We start from the raw sequence: 24,487 nt of genomic DNA, 5'->3' as shown, positions 1-24,487 counted from the left end.
GTGGCTGGTGAGACATATGTGAGCCCGGAATGTTCGGCCGCACACTGGGCAGGTTATTCCAGCTGGAGCTAGTGTCGTGGGCCTTGCTTTTCTTCTCTGGCGTGGTTCTCTTTTCCTCAGCAACCTGTGCGCCAGTTTTCACAGCGCCATATATATAATAGCCGGATATGACCTGCGACCTTTAGTTTGAGTATTACTGACCGACTGGATTGAATTTAGATCTATGTCAAACATGGAGAATGCTCCCTTCTCATTTTTTTTTTATTTAGTCACGAAAATTAATGAAGAGTATGAAAAAGGGTTTACCCATTCAGCTGACATAATCATAACCAATATAAATTTCTGCAAAAAACGGGTTAAAACAAAAGTTTCATTATTTAATAGAGATACAATTAGGTACTTTTTGTCTATGTTTAGGGCCCTCCAGTAGTGTAAAAAAAAAAAGTAAAGTTTCCTTTCAGACCTTGTGGTCTATAGGGCAGATGATGTAAAGATCATCTGTTTCTGTGGACCACATTTAACGAGGATGTCATGTGGCCAGCACAATGACCAACTGCCTTTACTTTTTCCCCAATTAACGTTAGTTACCCATTAGAGCTGGGTGGACTCAGAGGCGCCCGAAGATCCTGAAGTTAAAAATCCCAGTCTTCACCAGGATTCGAACCCCTGTTCGGTAGCCAAGCGCTTTACCGCTCAGCCACCGCGCCTCCAGTAGTGTAAGGGACATTAAACATACATTACAGTCTCCGACAAGATTTAAGGAACGTTTATGCCAAGTTTCATCAAGATTGGTCAAACGGTTTTGATTTTTATTCTGGACATGCATACATACATACGCCTTACTTTCTGCTTTATATATTAGACATACATATAGATATATAGACACACTAGTATATTAATAGATATGAAAGACAAAAATAGAGTCTAAAATTTCTTTTATTGACATTGTAAACAGACAAGCAGCTTTACAGGCATACATATATTGAATTTTTAAAACCATCTAAAAACTATTTTGGTAAATATAGAAAAGAATGCAAAGAACTTGGTGATATAAAGACTCAGTATATTACAATAATGGCTTTCTATTATAAATATACAGCTTCAGAGGGATTTAATTGTCAACACAAACAGAGATGGTCCTAACATTTCTAGAATCTAACAAATGATAAGCTTTTATTCGACCATGTGCAGTTTCATTTTTAACCCACCTGACTAAAGCTAATGTACCACTTAAGATACAACAAGTGTCACAAAAACTTAAAATAAATATTATGTTTAATAAGACTAGTTATTAATTATTTTTTTCTACTAAGCACTCTACTATAGCAAGTAGACTTTATTAGGCTGACTTAATATTGTACAAAAAAAAAGAAAGAAATTAGGCCAATTAAAATATTTGAGCACAATTTTAATAGCCTGCAAAAAGGTTCAACTTAACTGTCCAATGCATCTAAGTTAATTTTGTCATCAATGTGATGAGAATAATAATAAATCAAAGCCCAGTTTACTCAGCTTATTTGTGAGTAGAAACATCAGAACTCTAAACAAAGTATTCAACCAGCCAGCGTAGCAGACAACACAGCACCCTCCCTTCCCCAGTAACTTGATGTTACAGCCTCCAGCCCATGTAGGAAGAGTTGTTGGACTTGTTTTGGGCAGAAAACCTGCAATAATAAAATAAATATGAAGACTACAAGTGACACAGGCAATTCAAACTTGAGATACAATCTATACATGAGGACCATCATATTTACTGTAAGGGAGATAGTGCACTCATTTACTTGACTTTAATACCCAGCATTCATATAGTTTGAATTAATCTAGGTGTCCCTAATTTGAATAATTTCAAATAAATTTTGAATAGCTGCACTATGCATATGTATAACACTTCCTTTATTTCACTAAAATACTGTACATAAACAGGAATGCAAGTAACATAAAACTAATGAAACCTAAAATGGACAGCTCAGTAACAAAACACACTTAAGACCAACTAAATGACTATTACAAACGTACCGGTAACAAGAAAAACATTTTTAAAAACATTTCTAAAAACAGAGTTTATATGAAGTGTATCAAATAGTTTGGACCAGTCAATATGTATGATTGACCTAGACATAACAAAAATAAATCTGTTTGATTGGAAATATTTTTTAACAATTGTTTTTGTTTAGCTTTTAACTTTCTCGGTGCGCCAAGATCCTATCACTTGTCTGGACCAGTTGGGAAAGGGGTAGGGAAGAAGATATCTTGGTGAATGTTTAAATGATCATTTTTTAAATGCATAAAAAAAAAGTTCACTCAGGGCTCAAGTCTTCATGGGGACTAATTTAACATATATCACCACATCTGTCAAGTACAATTTCTTTCCGTTGTTGAAGATACTAACTAATTATTTACCAATAGTTAATTAACTAATTTGTTAATTTATTTTATTGATTCTTGTGTTATCAGGTAAAAGAAATAATTGTGCAAAATTTCAGCTTACTTCGAGATTGGGTGTAGAGAAATAATGTGTACAAACTTTTTACCAGAGTGAGATGATATAAGCTTTGTAAAAACTACATAATCCATCAATTCTCTAAGACTTAAACCTTCAACAACATTATAGTAAGATAAAACAAAAACCTGCCTAGGCATTTCCTGAGTGAACAGTGTTCAAGTCAAATGATGGAAAGCCCATTTAGTTTTATATGAAGAGCATTAAGCGTGGGAGTTATGGAAGACAGTTCTAGGTTTAAAACAAGAGACACAAACTTGTTTCACTGTTACCATGGCTTATATCTAAAGCTTAACTCAAAAGTCTTTGAACAAAAAAGTGTAGACTTTTTTGTGTGAAACAGTTTTTTTTTTATAAAGAAAACTCTCTATATAAATCAAAGCCTTGTACTTACAAAGGTTGTTGAGGGTGTCTATTGGTCACAGTGCGACGAGACAACGGGTTGTTAGCTTCTCTTCGTACAGGTTTGTCCACACCAAGACCCAACATTTTCTGAGCTCGGGCAAAGGTAGGTTGCATATAACTGGGACATGAATCTGGACAAAGAATAGGCATTACTTGTATCACGAACAGTTAAATCTCACTGCTTATATAGTGGACATGAAGCAGCCATTGAATGTAAACTCTAAAGAACATGATTCATTTTATATTAGGGCGAATTACTTTCCTCTGTTTTCATGAGACTTAACTCCTGGTCACAAAATTCTGTGGTCCACATTTAGGGAGCACAAAAGATCCAGGAGTATGAAGGACATTTCCATTTGGTAACTTAAAACCTGGAAGCAGTTTCTACACTGGTTTCAAGATTTGGTATTTAATTTGTAAACTTATGAATTGCTTGCCAACTGGCTGATACAACATGAACATATATAAAAAAAAATAAACTCTACAATGTATAATCTATGGTGTGATCTGGTACTATTAGCTTGTCAAGGAAACTTAAAACTTACTATCACTACATTCTGATTGGTCAGAGCCTACAGGGAATTCTTGACTTGATGATGGTTTCACTTTCCTGCCATGAATGCTGTATGGATTGGATGACAGTTCTCTGTTCATGCGTCTTGACTTTAAATTATTGCACCGCAGTTTGTAACCATTCACTTCCGTTGTACAGTCTAGTGATGAAGCTTGTTCTGAAAGTCTAAAGGACAGCCCAAAAGTTAGTACTAGATGATGAAATAGTTAGTGTTAGATGAAGAATACGATTGATGACTATTGACAAGTCCAATATCAATCTGGTTAAACTAGTGAAGACTACGATTGATGACTATTGACAAGTCCAATATCAATCTGGTTAAACTAGTAAAACTTAATTGAGGACAACTAAGTTTATGGCCTGTTCTTTGCTAGTACTGGTGATGTCTTGTTTTCTATCTGCGAGTTCTTTTATAATAAATTTACAACAAAATGTAAATCTATCTCTCAGACAGTACAGCAAGAACAAAGTGAAGACTGCTTGCTTGTAAACGTTGAATATTTAATCTAATAAAGAACGGCACAGTCCAATGTTGCTAAGTCAACCGTGTCAATATGTCAAATATAATCTCAAGAAATATTTTGGGGGTTTTGGCACAATTTAGACCTTGTCATGCCCCAATCTCAGGAAAACTGGGATAAATGTGACTGAAGTCAGAACTGGATTTAATACAAGTAAAAGTGTACACTCTCATCTTGTTGATAAGGAAGCATAAAAATGTTACAGATATAACAAAATGTATGGTATGACAGTCTCCAATTGTCCAGAAATGCTTTTTTACGTCTTTAAAGGGAGATATTTTTTTTTTTATGAACCACACAATCAAAGAAGAAAATTAAATTATAAAAAAAAACACAGTAGTTTAGACACAAAACTTCAGGGGCACAGTCTACATGCAGGATTAGGACTTACTGTAGTGGCACTTCTAGATTAGTATTCATACTGAGTGATCTCAATGGCATTCGAACCTTAATTGTATCCCCTGCAGGCTCTGAAATATACAAGATAAGCAATGTAAATGATACAATGATACAGGCAATACAAAAGAATAATAGAACTTTATTAAATAGATATTTTATATCAATTTAATTTTTTAGTTAAGTACCGATATACAACACACTTATTAAAAAAAAAATTTTCTTGCAAAAATATTTGTAGATTAACCTTGATTTAAAAAAAAAAAATGTTGATTGTTGGATAAATCATAGACTATCATACAACTTACTAGCTGCCAATAATTCTGACCAGTTGACTTGATTCTGTATGAGTGAAGATTTTATAGTTTGAATGCAAGGATTAAAGTTAGGTGTTTTAATACCACCTTCCATTGGTTCGCCAACCCTGATGGGTGAGAATCACATAAAAGATTTCTAGTTATGAACTTGAAAAGTTGTACACAGACACAAGATTTAAAAATTATACATTCAATATAGAGACATTGATCATGCACATGCAAAATAAAGACTTGAATTAGGTTCTAATGATTATTCCAGTGATTGATTCATTAATTTGACTCATCAGATTTATTTCAACATTCAAAATACACTGGAGACTGTCAAATTATATTTGTACTGGGCCAAAGATAGCCCTTTGTGATCATGAATGGAGCTAGTAGGATGGTTTGGGTAGTTCCAATGTTGTTTGGGTAGTTCCGATGGTCATGTATGGGGCAATAACTTAATAGTTTCAAATTTGAAATGGAAAGTTGGTCATAACAATATTGATTGTGTTCATTTTAAAATGTTTTGAATTTCCAGAGAATGCCATGAAATTTTTATTTCTTTTAAATGGTGAAAACTATGTATAAATAGGAAATCATCAAATTCAATTTTCTAAGGAGTAAACTTTTTACTTTTGATTTTTTAATTATTAGCAGTTTGTGGGAACACTGAAATAAAAATGATTTTCCCTGTAATGGGTAGCTGTATTGAAAAACATTCTTAAAGAACATTTTGAAAAGCAATGAATATTAAATATTTGATAAATGCCAAAATTTCTTTCATAGAAATCTATACCAAAAATTAATTTTTTTCTTTTTTTACTAAGAGATCAGTTGGTCAACTTATGTATCATTGAATAAGTCATCATCCCAAACAAAAACATTGAAAGGCTACTAGTTCCAGTCCAAGTTTTAATTCGAGTGAAGTTAAAAGTTGTCAGTTGCAGGGTCAAGGAGAGTTCACCTCAAACATATTTGTTAAATGATCTATAATGGTCAAGTACCATTAACCAATGGCAAATGGTAAAAGACTCCACTTCAAATGCTGGTCAAAGATAGGATTTTAGGAAGTCCCTGAATCTAATCATCTCTCTTTCTATTAGAGGAAAGAAAAGGTTGTTGATCTTTATACATACAATAACAAGTGAACACAGAGAGATGAGCTAACTTTGTATGAACTGCTCCTTGGATCACTTGGTCACTTTACTACTACTCACCAGTTATTAAGAATAGGTTTAACCACTGATACAGGTGAGAGACTTTGACTAACGACTGGAGATTTCACTACATCAGCATAGGTTCTGGGACCTAGAAATGAACATTTTTAGATTAGTCTTAAAAGTAATTAAAACATAATGTCATAGTTGGAACTAGAAAAATTTTTTTTTTACAGCCCTCCACACTGGACTACATAAAAAAAAAATCTCCACACCAAAGCATTTAAAAAACATTTTTAGACACAACACCTAGTTATGTAGAATTCTGACGATGAAGTCAATATGCTTATCATTTTTTATAAAATAATTCTGTCATGGTAACATTGGCTGTCAAACTAATAGCTTTTGATTATAGTACAGAAATATTGTTTATAAGCATCATTTGACAAAAAAAAAAAAAAAAGAATTATTATGGCCAACAATATCTTCTTATCTTATAAGATAGAGACATTACTTCAAAAAAAAGAAGATGATTACATCCAACATGTGTCCCTAGGTCAATCTAGTCATGCATGTTAATCAATGACTTAAATTCTACCAATTCATTGGCTTTCCTGGCTGACTCAGGTAACCCATTCCATGCTCTAATAGCACTAGGGGGAAGATGGAGCATTTGTACAAATTTTGTCCTAGAATATAGGCCAGTGTGTTGCATGAAGAAGTGGGCCAACCCAATCAACTCAAAAGTGGTAGGTAGTAAATCGAGATAAAGCCTAGGTGCATGATACATGAACAATAACTCCAAACATTGATAAAAATGTCAGAGAATCAATAAAAGAACTTCGTATTCATGAGGCAGAAATTTTAGAACATCAGATATGCAAAGATGTGAATTACCAGAAGTTCTGTTCAATACTATCTGTAAAAAATGTTTTACATGTTTCGGATGTTCCTTCAGAGTTGAAGATAGCTTACTTCCTAGTCCAAACCTCCCGCAGGACGACGGGAGATGGGAGCGGGCAGGGTATGAACCCTCAACAAATCCGAACGACAGTCCAGCGCGCAAACCGCACTAGTAACTACTATCAGAGCACTGACTACTGCTGTCAAAACACTATTACTGTAAGGGCCCTGTTTATCACTGTCAGAAAAAAATTATATAAATGGTTTACAGTTTATTTCTTTTTCACTCAAGCCACTAAACTTTCATTTACAACTACAACTATTCAAAAAACAATTCTGCCAAGTACCTTGTTTTGGTTTCCATTCAAACCTTTAAGCCTACATAGAGAAAACCCCCAAATGACCAAAAAGTTTACTTACTTAAGCTAAAGGAGTTGACATTATTTGCATTGATGCAGTGACCCCCAGCAGGCTTCCATTTGTCTTTACCAAGGATTGTTTCTGGAATGTTAGATTTCTGAGCAGCCACACCGTTTGATCCAGAGAGTGGCTTGTTGGCAGTTGGCGATTGTCGGTTAAATATTAAAGGAGAGTTACTGTTGGCTTTGTTTGTTATCTGGGTTGGAGTCCTACACTTGCTCTGCCGGTAGGCATGATCCGAGGATGCTCGTCGTGAGTTGGACTTCTCGTCCTTTTCGCTCCGTTGAGTCCATGAGTTGTTAGAAAATGCAGACCCTGGAGACCTGAGGTTGTGCCGCAACACTGGACTCATCTTGGTGAGTTCTGTTCTAGCGTCCTTTGGGTTCGGTGACTTGGAGAGAGACTCCTCTATTACATTCTCTGACTTCCTCTTCTGGATAAGTTGCTCGATTGGGATGAGCTTTGGTTTATTCATGTCCGATAAAAGCTGGGAAGGGGTCATAGCGGAACCTTTAGGCAAATGTTTATCTATACAAGGTGTGTTTAAAAGTGCTGGTGTGAGAACCTGAAAAGTTTCATTGACGTTGTCTGTGCTGGAGTTCTGTGATGCAGTATCAGACACTTGTCTGAAATCACACTTACCAAACAGGCAAATTTTGGCTAAAGGCACAGTCCCGATGTTGGGAAGGCTTGAGCTAGGACCAGCCGAGGCCATGGTTTCTTTAGTCGAGCCCTGGGTCCCGACAACTTTCTCACCACTCACAGACTCTGTAGGCACTAATGTATTGTCTTCAAAACTGGTTCCAGACATGGAGGTCATTTCGTGAGCACTACGAACTACGCTGCTTTTCTCCATCAGCTGACCAGTCCCATCAAATTTAGTGGTTGAAGGGTTCACCATCCTGTTCTGAGTCACATCAACATTAGATACTGGAGTTGGATGGGACGAGGCATCATCATTGTTAAAATTTGAACCAAATGCAGTTTTCACATTTCTTTCTCCATTTTCATAAGTCTGTGAATAGAAACACAATGTGATCTAAGTTTGTATGGATCTTTAAATAAACAATACCACTAAGTCATGTTTCTTATGTCAGTAAATCTAAGGTAGTTACTTTCATGAGATTAGAAATAACTGAACTTTTAAATATGAACATATACTTTTACCATCTAGATATGCCAACCAGGTGAAATACGTAAACTGATGGCATCATAGCTTTTAAATAGTAAAAGCAAAATAAATGTGATTTTTTGTTTTTAAAATACATAAAAGAATAATTACGTACATTATTGTCAAGCAGTATCCTAGCAAAAAATCCCAATGCCCTCCTAGTGTTGCTGATTGCTTTACAGCTTATATATATATAGTTCGTCCATCGTGGTTTGATGATGACCACTTTGTCATCCAGGGGGCTGAGGGCTTTGCACTGGGGTTTTATGCCTCCTCATGTGGCTGGTGAGACCTATGTGAGCCCAGAATGTTCGACAGCACACTGGCAGGTTATTCCAGCTGGAACTAGTGTCGTTTGCCTTGCTTTTCTTCTCTGGCATTTTTCTTCTGCCAGCGTTGTTCTTTTTTCCTCAGCAACCTGTGCGCCAGTTTTCACAGCGCGAAGCCATGATGCTCTGTCATGTGCCTCTGTCTCCCAGGTGCTTGGGTCTGTGCTGAACGCCTTCAGAGAAGCTTTGAGGGTGTCCCTGAAGCGCTTTCTTTGACCACCTTGCGAGCGCTTTCCTTCGCTTAGTTGGCCATACAAGAGTCGTTTAGGGATGCGGTGGTCTTCCATTCTGTAGACGTGACCTGCCCATCGCAGCTGGGACTGCGTCAGGATTGTGTGGATGCTTTGCAGACACGCTCTTCAAAGGACTTTAATGTCTGGTATTTTGTCCTTTACAGCTTAGGGATGCACTAGAACCATGTTTCCCAAACTTTTTCCTTGACGGAACACTTCACACATTCTGAGTATTTAGTGGAACACTTTTCTTATTTTATTTTAGAGAAATTAATTCACCCCGTGGCCTACAAGTAATTATTTCAGTAGTTCATGGAACACCTCTTCAGGCCTCATGAAACACAAGGGTTCCAGGGAACACAGTTTGAGAAACACTGCACTAGGACACAGTAATGATATGACAACTGTGTTTTTCAAAAACTAAATAATTAGAATTTCACAAATCTCAACAATGAGAGACAATTTTGCTTGTTGTTGGGCTATTGTTTTATTTACTAGTACTTGGGGGAGCTACCATCTTCTACCAAGCACGTCCCCCAGGTGGCGGATAGAGGAAAACCCCTTAGATATAAGGGTTAGCTGTGAATATTAAATAAACAGCCGTGGACCAACTGGTTTGCAGTCATGGAGGATGAGGTGGGGGTATTCCAGTGGTTAGGATATTCGCTTTAAACATCTAAAAACTCCAGGGAAATGATTGCAAAAAGCGAGTATAGGGCGCTTAAACTCTAAATCCGGGTAGATTAAACTCATAAACTAGGGACAGTAATTCATCTAAGCTCCAAAATAAAACAATAGCTGCCTTGCAGATGATCTTGGCTGACAAAAGGCTATGGGACCATACCCAGAAAGAAAAGCAGGCTGAAGCGGAGTCAATGGGTCTACTGGCGCATAACACTTTCATTTAGTTTATGAAATGAATGCTAAGTACCTGTAGTGCATAAGACAAAAGTGGTTTACAAAAATACCATTTTAAGTCAGCTTCATGTGGGATAAAAGATACCCCCCCCCCCCAAAAAAAAAAAAACCCACAGTCCTACTTACTTGTCCATTTTGTTGTGACCTGCTGGCTGGTTTGACAGCGGACATTGGCTTGACTACTCTTTGAGGCTGTTGCTTCACGTGAGAGAAAGTGTCACCCCTGGCTTTGGTTGGAGTGTCAACACGCAAGGCTGGTGAGAACAACAAAATCAATTCTTTTGAGAATCTCTGGTCTGTGAGTCATTAGAAGATAGAAACAAACCCAAATTCTTTTGAGAATCTCTGGTCTGTAAGTCATTAGAGGATAGAACAAACTCAATTCTTTTGAGAATCTCTGGTTTGTGAGTCATTAGAAGATAGAAACAAACCCCAAATTCTTTTGAGAATCTCTGGCCTGTAAGTTATGTATAGCCAACAGGAAACAGCATACATGGTCTAGTGTGACCAGCTCCTTTCAAGTAAACAGCAAAATTTCAGTTTTTATAAACAAGTCATTGTCGCCTCTATGAGAAAGTCACAATGAAAGCAATACTCCCACAAGACTACAGTGCAGGTACAAAAAAAGTGTACACTAGAACACAGGCAATGAAAGGACAACTTGAACCTTGAAACACAATATGTAATACAAATAGACACAGAAGTTTGTACGAACACAGTCAAGTCTGCAATACAAATATAAAAGATGATTTCAGAGGACTAAAGAGTTCAGTAGGTGTAAGCCAAAAAACACAGTCAAGTCTGCAATACCATATAAAGATGATTTCTGGGGACTAAAGAGTTCAGTAGGTGTAAGCCAAAGAAAGAAAAGGGTAAAGTCTAGAAGACAGAGAAAAAAAAGGTGAGGTTATTAATTCATTAGATGTTGTGAAGATTACCTTGGATTTGTAGCTTGGGGATCTGTATATCAATGATTTCACTGATACTTATTTCCTCATCATCATCTTTGCCAGACCAGTGTGTCGATGAGCCATCTTGAGGTGGTCCAGGACTGTTCCAGGCAACACCACGTTCCTCCACTAGGTAACAGCACTGTTCATATTTTTCTTTCAGATCTAAGCTCAATAGATCCTGACTGTCCAGGATGTCATGCTGTTTCTTGACCAGTTGAATTAGACAAGAGATAAGTCTGACGAGAAACAAGACAAAAGACTCTGAATTTTCTTTTCTTTAGAGTGATCTCCCTGTCTGAATTTTTTCTTTAGAGTGGTCTCCCTGTCTGAATTTTTTCTTTGGAGTGGTCTCCCTGCGCTTTTCTTTCCCCATATCAACCCAAAATGTTTTGATTAGCTTTAAAAAAAAATATGTTGTAATAAATAAATAAACAAGTCTGATAGAATGAATTTAATTACATCTAAATGTGTTGGTTTCAAAATTAAAATTCAATAATTCAACACTATGATAAAAAGTGATATTGAGGAGTTTCAAGGATTTGTCTATTTTGAAACAGCTAGCAGCTGTAAGTAGCATCTGTAGGAATGTGTTTTTAATTACATCATAAACTTTGGCTCTAACTTAAAGCAATGTTTGCTAAAGCATATAAACTGAAAGGCTTGCACATCAGCAAACTTAACAATGGGATTTGGTGTCAGCACTTGACTCACACCAGACCCTAAAATTGTCTTATTTCTTAAAAGTTTTGATACCAAAGATGAAAACTTTTCCCTAAACAAGCAACCCACTTACTTTTCATTCCCGACAGCTTGTAATTCCTGGGCACGAGCCATCTTCTTGACAAACGCTAAGTACATATGACTGTCATAAAGATTGGATTCAACAGCGTGAATTCTTGCATTCAGTTCTAACACCTGGAGAATGGAAGACACAGTTGATCTAGAGATTACAAACTCAGTTGATCTAGAGATTACAGACTCAGTTGATCTAGAGATTACAGACACAATTGATCTAGAGATTACAAACTCAGTTGATCTAGAGATTACAGACTCAGTTGATCTAGAGATTACAGACTCAGTTGATCTAGAGATTACAGACTCAGTTGATCTAGAGATTACAGACTCAGTTGATCTAGAGATTACAGACTCAGTTGATCTAGAGATTACAGACTCAGTTGATCTAGAGATTACAGACTGAACATGTGTGTCTGCTTCACAGTTTCTTTGAATACATTCATCTTGTCAAGACAAAGAGCTGATGAGCTTACAAGTTTTAATGGGTAATGATAAAATGTTGACTAATAAAGAAGAAATATGATTTTTAATTGATCACAACATAAAGGTCATTTTGCTAAGCCAGGTCAGTTCTTAAAGAATATGTATACTATGAGTATATTTTTAATTTACATCAATATCAATTCCAATAACAATTGTCAACAATTCTATACTATTCAATAATACCGTGTCATCCCTAAGAACCAGGAACATCTCTTAACCATAACCAAAAATTTATTAACCAAGCACATCCTTTCCCAGGGGAGGCAATGCATTTAATGATCCTCAGCAGACGTCTTTAGGTAGCTTTATTTTTTTTAGAATAATAATTCTATTTGCAAAAAGTTGCAAAGCCCAATGCCCTAATATACTATAGGAATCATTCAGCCATCACAACCATTGACAAAAGATTTACCTCAGGCGTCTGCTTCCCATCAGCCAAAGATGAAGAGATAGAGGAATAAGTGCTGTAGATGGCAGCATCATGTTCGTGGATCCTATGAGCAGCCTCCGCCAGGGAGGAATCCTCTTTGGCTATTCTCTTCTTCATTCTTTCAATGACTCGTCTGTGTTTGCTGATCACAGTCTAGAACATGACGGAAAAAAAAAAAAAGGTCAAGTTCAGACAATTAAATTTAGTGTAAGGCATAGTGCACGCAGACACATAAAGTGTTTTTCTGTTTTAGTGTACCGGTATATAACATACAAACAGAGACACAATGCATTTTTATTTTTAATACTGAAATAGAGATATTTAAAAAAATGTTAACAATCCTGAGATAAAACCTAAAATTATACATTAAAAAAAAAAGATCTTATGTTTACAAAATATTTTGGGTGACACACACAAAAACAAAGAAATTAGCAAAAAAAAAAGTAATTTAATTTTGCAAATTATATCGGAAAAATGTATAAATATAAATTCTAGTAGATAAAACTATAAATACCAACCATACTAGATTGAACAATACTATTTAGAACTATAAACAGCAACAATACTAGACAAAAATATAAATACAAATATATAACTATTAACACCCACTATACTAGTTAAATGTAGAAACAGCCCCAACTATGGTGGATTAAAAACTAACTTCCGGTATACAAGATAAATCTATAAATTTAATTTCTTACCTGGGATGCTGTCAACATTTGAACTCTTTTAACTGCTCGCTCTTTACGAATAACTTTCCATTTCAACTCTCTCTTGGCTCCTTCAGACTCCATCTGGGCTCGGCGCATCTCTCGACGAGTCTTGAACAGATCCTTCAGTCGCTCCTGATACCTAAAGAGGTTAAATTAAGCTCCTTACAAACATTTATAAGTGATGCATCTTCACATACTTAAAGGAACTTCTTTAGCAGGAAAAACTACAAATGGATAATGATACTTACTGCCTAATGATGGGGGACACTACAGTCACATTCCCCAGGTCCCCCTTCTCTAAGGACTCAGTCAGTTTTTGTTTTATTTTTCTCAATTCTTGATTCTATGCAGAGACATGAAAAGTTGTATCATTGCAAATCATTTATAATATAAAAGATAAAAAAAAATTGTTGCATGGCTAAGTGATGCAAAGTTCCAACTGATAAGATTTTGCTCCTATGTTTGAACCCTGTTTTGAAGAAGGTTTGAACTATTCACTTTTAAAGAAGCTCCAAAATTTATCAAACAAAACAAACGACAAATGACAAGGTGCCATTAGCAAAAAGATATGATACATTTTATTAATTATGACTAGTTATTCAAGGTACATTAGCAGCTGTTGGAATGGCCAGCGCCCGATTTGGGGTAGGCATTTTTTTCCTTCACATTTTTATAGACAACACTTTAATTCCTGCATCACTAGGGCTGACAACTATCGGGGAAAGGTTTGGGCTAATTTCAAACCTTACAATCTATAGGGCAAATGATGTAAAGGTCATTTGTTTCTGTGACCCACAGTCAATGAGGGTGTCATGTGGCCAGCACCATAACCAACCACCATAACTTTCTCCAACTCATGTAAGGTACCCATTAGAGCTGGGTGGACTCAAAGGCGCCCAAAGATCCTAAAATTTAAAACCCCAGTCTTCACCAGGATTTGAGCCGTAGACCCCTCAATTCAGAAGCTTTACCACTCATCCATGCACCTCCAAGGGACTAGGATAAATTTATCAAATCTGAAGGAACATTTGAGACATGGACAAAAATATTTTTTTCATAAAACAAACATCTCAAAGCAAATGCGTACCTCTTTTTCCAGCTCTTGGACATATTTCTTGTAGTTAGCTATATGCAGGTCTACACTCATAACGTTTTTCTTTAACTGGAAAATAAATAGAATGGTTTCAAATTTTTCAAAAGAATTTCCTTAGATAAAAGAACTAATTCTGACTTTATAAAAATTTCCTTTAGACATAATGTTATAATACTAAGGTATAACACTCACATCAGCTCGTATGTGTTTCGCCCTATCTGCGTAGCGCAATGTGTTGTAAGTGTCCTCAAACGAACGACTAGAAGGGCTGTACACATAATAGAGAAAAGACAATCATTAAAATAAATTGACTGACAGTAAGCCATGCACTAATGGTGTAGTTATAAGTGTGTTGCTGAGCTGCCTAACAAGGGGGGAAAAATTTCTCCCCAATACTCCCTCCCCACGGGTCCATAAATGAGCTAGGACCATAGCGCACAGAGCATGCTGTAAGTATGTACAATATTTGTATAAAAGCAATTTAATATATATATATATACATACACATATATATACACACATACTTCACAAATACAGTCTATTTATAGTTAATGCATGTTACTAATGAACAATTGAATGTGTACGAATGTTCTACTAACCTGACAGCAGCAATCATTACAGTCTGACAGTTGCCGCCCAGAGAATCTTTCAAGAGCCTCGTTAGTTTGCTGTCTCTGTATGGAATATGACCTTTGAACTAGATATTGACAGAAAGTATAGTTTCGACTTAATTTAAACAAATAAAACAAGGTATATTTTTTGGTAAACTTCACAAGACAGGCTAAGAGCATTATTATGAGCAAGAAAGAAATTGTACTTAAAATTGAAATGTTGTTATCTTAGAGGAGTGGCTTCAGGAGTGGGCATCAGGAAAGACAGGCAGAGCCATGTACAAGGAAATGACTATGCCTAACAAACTGGACAATATTAACTTCCTCCCCCGCAAAGAACAATCTACAATTTTCCAAATAAGAACAGGCACACAGCTCTATTAAATTACCATCTGAACAAAATAAACTCCACACAACTCCCCCTTTGCAGACACTGCGCCCATCCTTATGAAACCGTAAACCATATCCTCTTTGAATGCCCCTTCCTAATCCACCTTAGGCAGACCCTACTTCCACTACAGCCCAACATAACCAACACCCTGTACGGCAGTGCTGAACTACTGAAGAAAACAGCACAAAGCTGGCTAGAAGAAGAGGAAGAAGAATTATCTTGAATCTTGTTTTTTAGTGCATACAACATAATGAAATTTTTTTAAAAAGTTTTTATTAGATAACGAGCTCAACCATAGCAGGATAGGAACTTTTCAATTTCACTCTTCATATACAAATTTCCCTTGCCAAGTTAAACCAAAATAATTATTTTACTGCTTAACTAATGACTTAGATACAGAATCTAATGCTTTGAACCTTATTGTCAGCTAAGGCGTTGATGACATTTCCTAGTGCCAGAAGTGATCTATTGATGTTGGCCCCTTCTCTGAATCGGTCTCCACGATTTGTGGTGTGATTGGCTCTTTCGGAGCCAGCCAGATCCACGAGACACATTTTGGCCATTTTCACTTCTGTACTCACATTGGCTGATTTTTCTCTTTGATTTACAAAAACCTGGACAAAAGTGAATTGAAAATAAAAGGTTATTTAACAAAAAGTAACATAAGTTCATAAAACAGTAGCATTAGTTCATAAACTGTAGCATTAGTTCATAAACTGTAGCATTAGTTCATAAACTGTAGCATTAGTTCATAAACTGTAGCATTAGTTCATAAATAGTGTCAAGCACAGCCAGGAATTACAATCTCTGGCCAAACAGTAACAACTGCCCTACACTTAAACACAACAAGAGTTAAAGCAGTTGTTATAGGTTTAAAGAAACTAAATGCTGTAGTATGAGCTTATTCTACATTGTCGGCAAAACAAAAGTGCAATAGCCACATCTGCTGTGAGATGAAAATGCAGGAGTGGTCACAATGAATCAGTATTCAAGCCTAGATGATCCCAATTTTTATGTTGCTGCCTAGCTTTCAGATTATATATTTTTAAAATACAATCTTACACTTTGAACTGTTATAGCTTCTCAAATGAACTCACTTAAGTAGCACTATCTTACACTTTGAACTGTTATAGCTTCTCAAATGAACTCACTTAAGTAAAACTATCTTACACTGTGAACTGTTATAGCTTCTCAAATGAACACACTTAGTAACACTATCTTACACTTTGAACTGTTATAGCTTCTCAAATGAACTCACTTAAGTAAAACTATCTTACACTGTGAACTGTTATAGCTTCTCAAATGAACACACTTAGTAACACTATCTTACACTTTGAACTGTTATAGCTTCTCAAATGAACTCATTTAAGTAACACAATCTAACATGTTGAACTGCTAAGATTTCAAAGATTTAATACGTATAACTTTTAACAAACCTGAAATACTGCATGTGATCGTGATGATTCTGCATTAGCATCCGTAGGGTGCTGAGTTCTATTCTTGTTACCAAACTGCAGCATATGAAGCAGCTCGTCAGCAGTCTTAGGCTGGGCATTAGAACATCATGTAGAATAGATGTTTACAGGTCAAGTATCAGCAATATGTGTTATATAAAAATCATACATTTCTTACGTGTTAGTCATCATTTAATGATTTGAATAAAAAAAAAACTAACCTTATGCAGAGAAAGTCCAGCTATAATGACTCCAATATTTTTATCTTCCCTTATAGGTAGATTACCGTTAGGTATTAGTAGGTCTCGAACTTGTTCATTGTAAACCTAAAGGAGAGAACAGTTTCTAGAAATAACACTATCTTTGTGATTAGCAAAAACACACACACTATCTTGTGAATGTCAGACACATACACAATAATCAGATATGTGTTAAACTCTGCACTCTATCCAGAAGAATTCAAGAAATTAATTGTAGATAAAATAAATGAGAAATGGACGAGCTCTCATCCAAATCACAAGAAAGATGACGCTTACTATAAGCTATCCCGACAAGACCAACGTCTAATCTTTCGACTCAGGACCGGACACAACACATGTACCGGAAGCTCAAAATTGGAACCAGTGAAATCTGCCCATGTGGAGTATCACCAGAGAATGCCGACCAGGTCCTCCAAAACTGCTCTCTTTACCAAGAGGCCAGTATAAGACATTGGCCCCAAATCACCCCAATAGAAAGAAAACTATATGGAGAGCTCCCTGATTTGGAAACCACTGCGCAGTTCATCTCATGTATTGGTCTAGTCATATGAACACTCCAACATAACAATGAGAACGAAGAAGAAGAAGATATATGTTTTCATAATTTAAAAACTTTGAAAGGAGCATGGTGGCAGGCTGAATAGCTTGGCCTACTGAATTAAGCATCTAGAGTTTCAACCATGATGAAGAATTGGAGTTTAAGTGTAGAGCTTGCTTTTACTTTGACCATACCAGACAACTCTTTTTTTTTGTTTAAATATCTCATTTTGTGATAATCAGGTTTAGTCTTTTGAAATTCATCAAGGGGAGTTAACTTGCAACATACTAGCTACTGTCAGTCATCTTATCAAATAATAATCTTAAAAAATCCAATGACTTGAAAAATTAGGTACGAGTGTCATTGTTATGATCAATTGTTTTTATTTTAATCTAGCTTGCTTGCTAGTGTTAATATGCCATGGATCCGTAGAACCCTGATTGTGATTCAAAAGTTAATGAAATAAAGTAGAGCTGGACGGTCTTTGAAATGTCTAGGCAAGTGCAGAAGTATAAATCATTAGATGGGTCTTAATTGCAGGTAATTCCTTGAGATATTTGCTAATGTGTAAAGTGATGAAATACAGAGGAGTGGCATGCAGACCACAAATTGTGACAAGAATTTTTTTTTTTTCATTTCTCACCTCAGAATAGGAAACAGCTACATCAAAGAGCTTTTCATCTTTCTGTTCATTGATTCTCTTGTACAAGTCTATCATGGTGTGATAAATCACTCCAGGCTCTCTTTCATTTCCAAGCATTGTATGAGTCTTGCCCGCTCCTGTTGCCCCATAGGCAAAGACTGAAATGAAAACAATATAAGGCATAGTCAAGAATTATATTGAAACGACTCTCTATATTAGGCTCTGTGCAAACACTGCACCCCACAAAACAACCAACTTGACAAATCTGGCAACAAATAATGCAATTCTTTAACGTCTAAAAAATTCAGAGTCAGTACTTTACAATTGGCAACACGATACACTGACTGTACAAATGCTTCAGCGTGGATAACTATACTGCAGTATAAACTCTGTACTGCTGTATCAAACTATTCTGGCCTCTTTATCTGGTCCTGGATTCGAATGTACCAGACTGAATCTGAATCCTGAAATGTCTTGACTATGGACACATTTACTCTTTATATAGAGTCCTCAAAGGCCAGTTCCTCCTGGATGATCACATGACCATATCACACATGAATAGCAGTCTCCTGAAGTGCCACCTGTAAGTACTTGTCATGGTTGACCTCTCACTTAGCAATGGCCTGTGTTATCTATCTCAACTGATTACACACATGATTACCCCTACCAGTGTCACCATGCCTGTGGCATTTTACGTCTCGAGAGACGATCTTTTCCCTTTGCAACTTCTTGTGTGACTAAAGAGGCCAATCCTTGATACACAGCTGCGATCGCAGGTTGGGCATATGTAATCACCAGGCGCTGTTGCATGTTCACCCTTCTTTCTGCTTCTATTGTGTATGGCATCTGCAATCCGAGACCCTTCTGCGGACATGCCCTGCTGCACACAAACCAAACCCCTAACTATAGGTCAATAGTTGACTGCCTTGTGTGTGTGTCCCTGCAAGGTCTAAGGCTAAGGGAGTAAACCCTAACAGAAAATCTGGTCCAAGAGCCCTGTAGGTGGGGGGGGGGGGGAGGGGGAACAGTAGTAAGACTACTGCTCTCTGGAAAACTCCTACAGCCACCTGACCCCAAATTGTGATGGCTTGCCATCCTTTGGACCCGGTCAGTATGGAAGAGAAGTATGTGTTGACAGCCCAGCACTGGAAAATTTACTGCCCAGGTTTTCCCCCAGTGTCACCACTACAGTTAAAACAATATGAATCTTACACAGAGCTTTGTAGGCAGAGACCAGACAGGTACACAATAAACATGAATATAGTAAAGCAATTTTTATTATCAGAATCTAATACTCACCACTACAGTTGTAACCATTTAATACTCCGCTTACAATTCCTTTTGTCGTCTGCTCAAATACTGTTTTGTTTGTTGCATTGGGGCCAAACACATAGTCAAAGGCATATTTCAGATCTTTAAATCGACGGCGTGTGATGTCCCTTCGATTGGCATTTAGAAATCCTGGTGCTGGGTTGATCTTTGGGTCAAACACCAGCATGTGGTCACTTATGGCCTCTGTGACAGTGTAATGTTTCTCACTATTTTCAGCTTCATTTAAAGGGCGAATACGGATTACAACCTAAGTAGAGATACAATCATTAGATTACTACCTAAATAGACATACAATCATTAGATTTAAACCTAAGTAGAGATACAATCATTAGATTAGAAGCTAAGTAGAGATACAATCATTAGATTACAACCTAAGAAAAGACACAATCATTAGATTAGAACATGTACAAACTTTTTTACCAGACAGACAGAGTGAGCTGATATAATATATATATACGTTTCGTATAAAGAAAAACTTAAAAACAATACAACTTTTAAACTTCAGTCTACATCACCAACACCAACCCACCTTAACATTTGCATTTCCTGGTTCCGATTCTTGAGCTGCTATTGAATTGTCAATTGAAAGCATTGCTAGTCTCAATCTTACACAAATATTGTTTTGAATTTGATTGCTTTTTGATCGTTCTGAAACATGAAATAGAGACTTTTTATTTTTATAAATACATTTTGTCACCAATCAGCCAAGTCCCAAGCCCATCTAAAAAAAATTTAAAGCTTATTTTATCCTGAGATAGTACATCAGACCAGCAAGCTTAACTTTTAAAATTAATAAACTACACTATATTCTAGATCAGTGTTTCTCAAACTTTTTTGTCTGCCGGCTCAGTAAAAAAACTACAAAAATTTCGCAGCACACTACGAAGAGCAACAATTGTTTTATAATAAAAAGAAAAAAAAAATGACCTAAGTATTACATTTAATGTGTAGGGTGTGCCTGTTTTTGAGAGCAAATGCGATCTACTCGAGGCGCCAAAGTCGACAAAGAAACTCGCATTTCATCGTCTATTGTAAGAAGTCTCTCTCTTTTCTTAGACTTGATTTCAGTCAGTGCTAAAAATCCAAACTCACAAAACCATGAAGATGCAAATGGAAGAATTATTTTGATTGCTTTAAACTGATTGCAGGATATAGCTTGTTCATTGAAATCCAAAACACATCCAGGCTTTTTTCGGCAAAACTTGACTTTAGAACTGCATCGTTTTTAAATCAATGAGCTGCTCTTCTTCTTCAGATGTAAGATTTGTAGCTTCATTGTTTCCTAATGGAGAGCTGACCCATCCATAGTCATTACTTCCAACTGTTGGAAATGATTCCTTCAATGCTGACTGCAGGTGTTTTAAAGTGTCCAGAATTTCGGGGTGATTTCTTTATTTGAAGCACATTCATTGTAAGTAGGAAAGCAGTCCTTTCAAGATCTTACTTTGTCACGAAGACAATCAATTTTTCCCCAAATGATTTCAGTTTTGATGGTTTCCGATTTGATGAAGTTTACAACTTGAATCACTTGATCCAGAACAGACATCAAATCTTTCGGCAAGGACTTGAAGGCAAGAGCTTCTCTGTGAATCATGCAGTAAACAACTAATACATTTGGATTTTCTTGACGCACAAGAGTGACGAATCCCTTTCTATTTCCCTGCATGGAAGGACAGCCATCGGTGCAAACGCTGACACAGTTTGTCTCCACTGTACTTTGAATAGCAAAATGTTTTCGTTCACCACTTAAAAATATCTTCGCCTTTAGTCGTAGTTGGTAAGTCTTTGTAAAATAAGAATTCGTTTACACATTTTTCATCCTTTATGAACCGAATAAAAGCTAGCAGCTGGGCTTTGCCGCTAACGTCAGTGGATTCATCAACTTGAAGAGACCACAGCAGAAACACTTCATCCTCAGTCACGTCGAAGTGTTCGCAGATTTGATCTTGTAAATCGGACGATAAGTCTTCAATTCTGTGCGAGATAGTATTATTTGACAAAGGAACTTTTTAAAACTTTTTTGGCGGCATCAGGTCCAAGGATAGTTTCAGCAACTATTGCTAAAGCTGGTGCAATGACTGATTCAGCCTCTGTGTGTGCTTTCTTGCGTTTTGCTAATAACTGAGCAACCTTATGACTTGCAATCAATCCCTTTTCTGTCAGCTTTAGGTAGTTCGTAAGTTTCTTAGCTTGTTTATTTTGTTGAGCCCTGATGTTTTCGAAGTATTCCTTCGGTTGCGCTTTTACAGCTGGATGTTTTGTTTCCAAGTGTCTCTTCAATTTGATTGGAACAAGCGCCTCATTCGACAGAGTTGCATTGCAGATCAGACAGAATGGCAGTGGAGAATCTTCAGGACCCGAATATATAAATCCATATCCGATGTAATCTTCTTTGTACCTTCGTTTGGTTCATTGCTTTTCATTTAATGTTATAAACATTTCATTCTTGCTAATGTGTTTCTCCATGGATAACAATGAATAATGCTTATTGATAGTTTGTTATTATTAGCATACACCTAAACAATTGACATGAAACATCGCTTATTATTATCGTTACCAATTCGAGAACTGCTGTGCGTCTGCTAAGGCGGCCTACATTTGAGTCATTATAATAATATATGTATAGTGGACAATTCCATAAACTGAAGAGCTAGCACCCCTTTCCGTCACTATGGAGCCATCAACTACTATTACTGGTCGTTGCAAGTGGGGATGTCATCGCAAAGTAAAATAAAAATTTAATAGTAGGTAGACCTGTATAACGCTCTACGTGTGGCGTTCTCAAAACTCCCGCGGCACACCTGCAAATCTTCCGCGGCACACAGTTTGAGAAACACTGTTCTAGATGATAGATCAATAGATCTATTTATAAGTAGTACTAGATTACTTACTTGATTTAGAATATTAATATAATAATATAGATCTATATCTAGAATAATAGAATTATTCGAATAAGTTTGAATAAGGAATAGTTACTAACTTAAACTAGGACTAGGAGGTACTAGATCTACTAGTCTTTATTATTATTATATAATTATAAGCCAGTATCAGTCAGAGAGTCCAGTAGTCAGTACATAATGAAATAATGATAATCATACTAATCATAGTAATAGTGACATGATATGATGATAGTGACAGTCTGTGTAGTGTGCACAGCCAGGCGTACACTTAACACTACACTCTTACTCTTAGCCTCTGTCTACAGTGTGAGGTAACAGTCAGAGTGTCACTAACACTACTTATCACTACTAACAGTGCCTACACGACTCACTTAGTCATTAGTCGTCGACTACACTACTACACGTACGTCGGTACGATCTATATTTTCTAAATGTATTTTTTAATCAAGTCTATATATAACAACGTAATACCCCCTCAACTGTCTACACCTTAGATTAGACTTTACGGTATAATCTAGATCTTTATAGATCTAGAGCTAGATCTACGTAAATGTAAACTAGATCTGAATTTTATTTGGTAAACAACCTTTTTCTTCGCCATCTTTGTTTTAAAAAATGTAGCAGCGATCTGATTGGCTACATTTTTATTCCTTCGCTTTTTTCAATGAGATCGACATTAATAGACTAGATTTATATATAGATCTAGGTCTAGATTCTCATCTATAGAGATTTCTATCTAAAATATAGTAGGTCTAGCTTGTATCTTCTCAATTATTTAATTATTTTTGTGTGTAACCTGTTTAGGTTCAAATTCAAATCTAGTCTAAGATTAATACATAGTCAACATACATGTACAAATATAGTTGCATAGCACTGAACTATATATGTTTTTGACAACAGCAAGAACTTGACAGTCACTCAAGCTTCCCCTCTCTCTCTAGATCTAGAGTCTATACCAGCGATTCTCAACCTTTTTAGCTCGGCGACCCCTTGTATTTCTCCTTGACATGAACCTCTTTAAATAATAGGCCCGCCTATTCTTTGATGTTGTCTTGTAATCGGTTTCTCTGTCTACCTCTTCTTTATGAAAGTAAATTTCTTTCTTAGCACTAAGTTCTCTTTCCGATGGGCAAAATTCTGTACATTTCATATTTTTGTGATTAACAGCTCACGAGGATGTAATCTAGCTATCACAACGACCTACTGCCTTTTTTCTCTCGACTATTTTCATGTAGCGTATTCATTCTCCTCTAGCCAAACATGCGCTTGACCCCAGCGGGATTTGAACAAGAGTCTCTTGGCTCGGTAGGCACTCTATTTTAAACACTTTATTGTATAGTTTTTTCCTTGAAATAATAACTTTATTGTCTAAATAAGCATCTCTTTACAATTCCTCTATTCAGCTTGAAAATTCTTCATCGGGTTAGGTTGACGGTTGACCACTGGGGTGGTAATTTGCATACGAGCGAAGTGACTCTAGACCAGAAGAATGTTTTTTTGGACATTCGGATGGTCTAGACTACATGTTTAGTTCGCTTAGCCTTAGTGCATTATCGCTAGGTGGTGTTGCCGTTTCCGGGGTCACTGGTTCGAGCCTCGGTCGGCGCAGTCCCTTATTTTCGTAACATTTAATTCACTACTTTCTCTCTTAAAAACTTGGTCCCAGGTGCTGCTATTTAATATATGTATGTACCTAATTGGGAAGTATAATTAAAATATCATAAATTTGGCTTGAGGTCTAGACAGAATACATGTACGTCAGCTGGTATTCCCGCAGGTATTCATTAACCCTTAAAGTGCTGAGCTTTTTTTACAATGAGTGCACACAAAATGGAATTACAATCCTAGTGTTTAGAGGCTAAACTACCACACGCTTCTAAAGGGTTAAAGAGTGAAATAAATAAATAAATAGATTTTGCGCAAAGTCTTCAAAGTCTGGATCTGTAGGCCTATCAGAACTTTATTAACTCTGAGTAGATGTATACAACTATACATACATACGTTAAACCAGGATTTTTCCTTGGTGGCGAGGGGGGGGGGGGATTAGAGCAAACACGCATAC

The 24,487-nt window shown here is 36.5% G+C and overlaps 1 protein-coding gene across 2 annotated transcripts; it reads right to left on the bottom strand.

Annotated features, from left to right (window-relative positions):
* Positions 1 to 918: 918 nt before the first annotated feature.
* Positions 919 to 23,238, bottom strand: LOC106054321 (uncharacterized). Of its 2 annotated transcripts, none has more exons than XM_056044658.1 (23): positions 23,012 to 23,238; positions 20,055 to 20,173; positions 19,493 to 19,772; positions 18,194 to 18,351; positions 16,974 to 17,078; positions 16,735 to 16,845; positions 15,715 to 15,912; positions 14,896 to 14,993; positions 14,489 to 14,564; positions 14,291 to 14,365; positions 13,452 to 13,546; positions 13,192 to 13,342; positions 12,473 to 12,643; positions 11,576 to 11,697; positions 10,768 to 11,018; positions 9,956 to 10,083; positions 7,179 to 8,193; positions 5,916 to 6,006; positions 4,705 to 4,820; positions 4,392 to 4,470; positions 3,451 to 3,644; positions 2,895 to 3,036; positions 919 to 1,664 (listed from the first exon to the last, which is right to left on the bottom strand). In XM_056044658.1, the coding sequence occupies exons 2-23, from the start codon at positions 20,115 to 20,117 to the stop codon at positions 1,610 to 1,612; spliced, it is 3,774 nt and encodes a 1,257-aa protein (XP_055900633.1). In that variant the 5' UTR covers positions 20,118 to 20,173; positions 23,012 to 23,238; the 3' UTR covers positions 919 to 1,609. The 2 variants fall into 2 exon arrangements, with proteins under 2 accessions (XP_055900633.1, XP_055900634.1); XM_056044659.1 differs by lacking the exon at positions 23,012 to 23,238 and adding an exon at positions 22,797 to 22,817.
* Positions 23,239 to 24,487: the final 1,249 nt, after the last annotated feature.

This window comes from Biomphalaria glabrata, chromosome 10 (genome assembly GCF_947242115.1).
Source record: "Biomphalaria glabrata chromosome 10, xgBioGlab47.1, whole genome shotgun sequence".
In the NCBI taxonomy this organism is placed as follows: Eukaryota; Metazoa; Mollusca; class Gastropoda; family Planorbidae; genus Biomphalaria; species Biomphalaria glabrata.
The sequence above is the reverse complement of the archived record's forward strand: the minus strand, read 5'-3'. Positions and strand labels throughout refer to the sequence as shown.

Bases quoted from the DNA above. Each gene is read 5' to 3' on its own strand.
- LOC106054321 (XM_056044658.1), bottom strand. From the start codon at position 20,117: ATGCTTTCAATTGACAATTCAATAGCAGCTCAAGAATCGGAACCAGGA. The intron at 13,343-13,451 runs GTAAGTATCATT...TAACCTCTTTAG, and splicing joins GTGTCCCCCATCATTAGGCA to GTATCAGGAGCGACTGAAGG. The intron at 6,007-7,178 runs GTAAGTAAACTT...GTTCATTTCTAG, and splicing joins TGTCAACTCCTTTAGCTTAA to GTCCCAGAACCTATGCTGAT.